At 57.7% G+C, this 3,963-nt stretch overlaps 1 protein-coding gene across 1 annotated transcript; it reads right to left on the reverse strand.

Annotated features, from left to right (window-relative positions):
• Window positions 1-764: 764 nt before the first annotated feature.
• LBX1 (ladybird homeobox 1) lies at window positions 765-2,020 on the reverse strand (the record flags this gene model as incomplete). Its single annotated transcript, XM_080621283.1, has 2 exons — window positions 1,574-2,020; window positions 765-1,267 (listed from the first exon to the last, which is right to left on the reverse strand). The coding sequence occupies exons 1-2, from the start codon at window positions 1,896-1,898 to the stop codon at window positions 765-767; spliced, it is 828 nt and encodes a 275-aa protein (XP_080477409.1). The 5' UTR covers window positions 1,899-2,020.
• Between the last annotated feature and the right edge of the window lie 1,943 nt (window positions 2,021-3,963).

Consider the following 3,963-nt stretch of genomic DNA (forward strand, 5'->3'; position numbering starts at 1 on the left):
TTTTTAATAAAAGCACAACAATAGCAGAAAATGGTAAAAATAGCTTTTAATTGGTAAAATGAGGCAGAAATTGCATTGGAGACAAATCTCTATGCTCTAGGAAAAAAAGAAAGTATATATTGTTTTCAGCTTGCATTATAACCCATCCCCAAGTTCCCAAGATTGCGAAAGAAAAAGAAATATTTTTAGAAGGAAAAAATAATAATAATTACTTCGTGCACATCTGAAACATGCAAGGAAAGGCAAGTGGCTCATTTTCACTGTTGCCTTTTCGAGTCTAACTTAAATCTTCCCTAAAGTGGTTTGTTTCGGAAGTCTTTGAAAGCAACTGCCTACCCAAACATCTGTTGGAAGCCGAGTTTATTCCAAGGTTACTCATCTCCCTTACAGACAAAATAATCGTCATTGGTAGCTATTAAAAAAAATAAAAATCAAAGCCTCAAAAAGAAGGGGGGGAAGGAAAAAAATCCAATATATACGTTTAAATATTTATACAGAAGCCGTCCGTAATTGCACCATTCCGAAGATGTGACAGGCGGAGGGATATCGACTCTACCCTAAATTAATTCGTGGTTGTGTGAGTGTGTGTATGGTGGTTTTCTATTGCTTATTGCTCCGACCGAGAGGAGCAGCCGCCTCGCCGTGCTGCCGGGGCCTGGCTGGGGGGCCGGGGGTGCCAATTTGGGGCTGGCGAGGGAGGGTGGGCAAGACGGGGCGGGGGGGTGTTTGGTAGTGGGGTAGGGGGGAACCCCGCCGGCAGCCCCTCAGTCATCCACGTCGATCTCCACGTCCTCCTCCTCCTCGTCCTCCTCCTCCTCGCTGTCCCGGCGGCTGCGGGGCCGCTCCGTGGGGGGCGAGGTGGGGCGGGGCGGCGGCGGGGCGCCCGGCTCCCGGGCGGCGGCGGGGGGCGGCGGCGGGGAACCGGCGCGCGCCTTGCCCCTTCCCTCGGCGCTGGGCTCCAGCTCGGCCAAGGCCACGATGTCCACGGCGGGGTTGGGGCCCAGCTTTTTGGCCGATTCCACGTCGGCCTTCATCTCCTCCAGGTCTCGCTTGAGCTTGGCGCGGCGGTTCTGGAACCAGGTGATGACTTGGGCGTTGGTGAGCCCCAACTGCTGGGCAATCTGGTCCCGGTCCGCCGGTGACAGGTATTTTTGGTAGAGGAACCGCTTCTCCAGCTCGTAGATCTGGTGGTTGGTGAAGGCCGTCCGCGACTTTCGACGCTTCTTGGGCGTTTGTCTCTGCCCGAAGATCGTCATCCCGTCCCTGCCTGCCGACGAGTCGCCAGATTGTCGCCGCTTCCCCCACGTCCCTCCAGCCCTGAGCCCCCCACACCCCACGCCCCTGCTCCGTCTGTACCGGGGAAGTGGGGGGGAGCTGGGCAGAGCCACCGCTCCCGCAGTCCGAGGCCCGCAGGGGGAAGGATGCTGCTGGGTACCGGCCGCCGTGGCGTGCCCCTCGTCCCACCCCGTGCGACACCCAGTGAGATTGGGAAGGGGGGAAGGAAAAACAGGCCGAAGGGATGAGCGGGGTACCCACCCGCGGGAGGACCCCCCATACCCCGAGGGGGGCTTACCTTCGGCCGCCTGCAGTACGCTGACTTCCAGCCCCTTGAAGGTCTTGCTGGCCAGCTCTTCCAGGGCGCAGAGGGGTGAGGTTTGGGAGAGCAGCGCCCGGCCGGAGAGCGGCAGCCCGGCCGAGGGGTGCTTTTCGGCGGCGGAGAGGAGGTGGGCCGTTCCGCAGAGCGTGTAACTCCTCCGCACCGAGGGCTTGTTGAGGATGTCCTCGATGCTGAAGGGGGTGAGGGGCTTGTTGGAGTTGGCCGGCGGCGGGAGGTGATCCAAGGGACTCCGTCGCCGTTCTTCCCCCGAGGAGGGCTTGGGTTCTTCTTTGGAAGTCATGGTGGGGCCGGGCCGCGCGGGGCTGCCTTCCCCACCTGCGACGGGGATGCGCTGCCGCGGGCAGAAGCCCCCGGCGGGACCGCTGGGCGACGGCGGCGGAGACAGCGAGCAAAAGTTGAAGCCCACCTCCAACTCCGGCGGAGGAGTCCCGGGTCCTCCCGGGGAGAGCCACGTCGGGCGGCAGGCAGGGCGGGCAGGGCGGCGGGCTGCGGCCGGGAGCGGAGCTGCCGTCGGTCCCTCGCCGGGAGGTGGTCCTGCCGCACCTCCTGTCCCAGGGTTTTGGGTTGGGGATCTTTTTTTCCCTCTCTCTCTCCTCTCGCTCGCTCTCTCCTTTCTCTTCCTCTTCCCAGCTGCTATTTTAAGAAACACCCCAAATCGCAGCACTTTCCCTCCCCCCCCCCCCCCAGCGAATACCCCTCCAAATAATTAAAAAAAGAAAAAAAGAAGGAAAAAAAAGACAAAAATTCAAAAGCCGACTTCGGAGAGGGGGAGAGCAGCCCTCGCACCGAGCCTTCGGACCAGGGGGAAAGAGGCGAGAAGAGACGGGGTAATTGACTATTGCTAACAAGTTATTGTTGATTGGGAGGTAATCAATTATCTTCAATGACACTTTTCGCCCTCTCTCTCACTCTCTCTCCCTCTCTCTCTCCCTCTCTGTCCAATGCAGGCTTTTGCAAGTTCGGAGACCCATTAATTAGGAGGCGGTATGGAGGTGGAGCCCACTTGAATTATAATGCTGAATGCACTTGTCATATTCTGGCCCTGCTATTTGTTTGGACATATATATTTTTAAATTACATTACAAAGCAGCCTTTATTGCATCAGGATAACACAGTATAGTGAAAAATAAGAATAAGCGAAAACAAAACAAAACGAAAAATATCCGGTGGTATCTTTTTTTTTTTTTTTTTCCTTTGACCCTAAGATTTTGATTTTTTCATCTATTTTTGCCTCCTGTTAATTTGGCTACTCCGTTATTTTAAATGTCTCTGTTCGGCTCAACCCAGAGAGCCGTTTGATTTTTTTTTAATGTTAATGAGGGGAAGAAGGGGAGAGCCTGGTTCCAGGTAAGGCAGACCTTTCCTTTCCAATAAAATCCTAAGGTTTCCGCAGAATTTGTCGTGCTCCTCTTTCCCAGCGCCCTGTACCGGGAAGGGCTGCGGGACCGGGCTGGGGGCAGCTCGGCGGGGGGGCAGGGCCCCCACCGGAGGGTTCCGGGGACAGGGGTGCCCGCGGAGAGGCTGGACGGCGGGGAGCGGGGTCGCTCAAGGGGTATCGGCGGCTTCTTCGGCTTCGTTAACGCTGGGGCTGGCGGGCGGTCCCGACCGGGAAAAGCGCGGCACGATGGGCAGGCAGCGGCTGCGTTCCGCCGCGGTGTTTCCAGTCCGAGGCCTTTGCTGCGAGCCTGCGGGAAGGGGTCCGCGGCGGCGGAGCTTGCTGAGCCCCCAGACAGAGGGAAAGCGGGCCCGGCCCGGCGCTGCTGTCTGTGGAGCCAGAACGGCTCCTTATTATTTTTACCCAGGCCACCAGCCCGCTTCTGTGTCACCGCTTCGCAGGGCAGGGGACAAAGCCCTGAGCCAGGGGGTGATCAGCGTGACCCCCACCTGCGCGGGGGCACCCCCTGCTCCCCGCTGGCCGGGATGGGGCTGGACGGGGCGAGGGGCGGCGGCGGGCGCACGACGGCGCGGTGGGGCGGGAGGAACGGCCGGGGCAGGCTCCGGCCCTAACTTTGCCTCCTCACCTTGATGGGCAGGAGGAGGGCGGCTGGCAGCTCCCAGGCCGCTAGGTACCAAACAAGCACAAAAGAAGCAAATGGATCCTCTCCTTAAAGCGCCCTCTTCCCATTTTTTATAGCTCTCTGGGAGTCTCTTTATGCAGTGACCTATTTTTAAAGGCCTATATTGGGTTATTCATCATATCAAATACTGCGAGGAGCTGGGGGGGAGCCGGTCGGGGGGGAGCGAATTACACTGATTCTAAATCGCCCGGCTTCTTTGCTTTGCTAGGTGGATTATTTGCTTCGCTTTGCTTGGGTTTTATGAAGTGATTTAAACATATTTTAACC

Source organism: Psittacula echo (assembly GCF_963264785.1).
Source record: "Psittacula echo genome assembly, chromosome: 6".
NCBI classification, from domain to species: Eukaryota; Metazoa; Chordata; class Aves; order Psittaciformes; family Psittacidae; genus Psittacula; species Psittacula echo.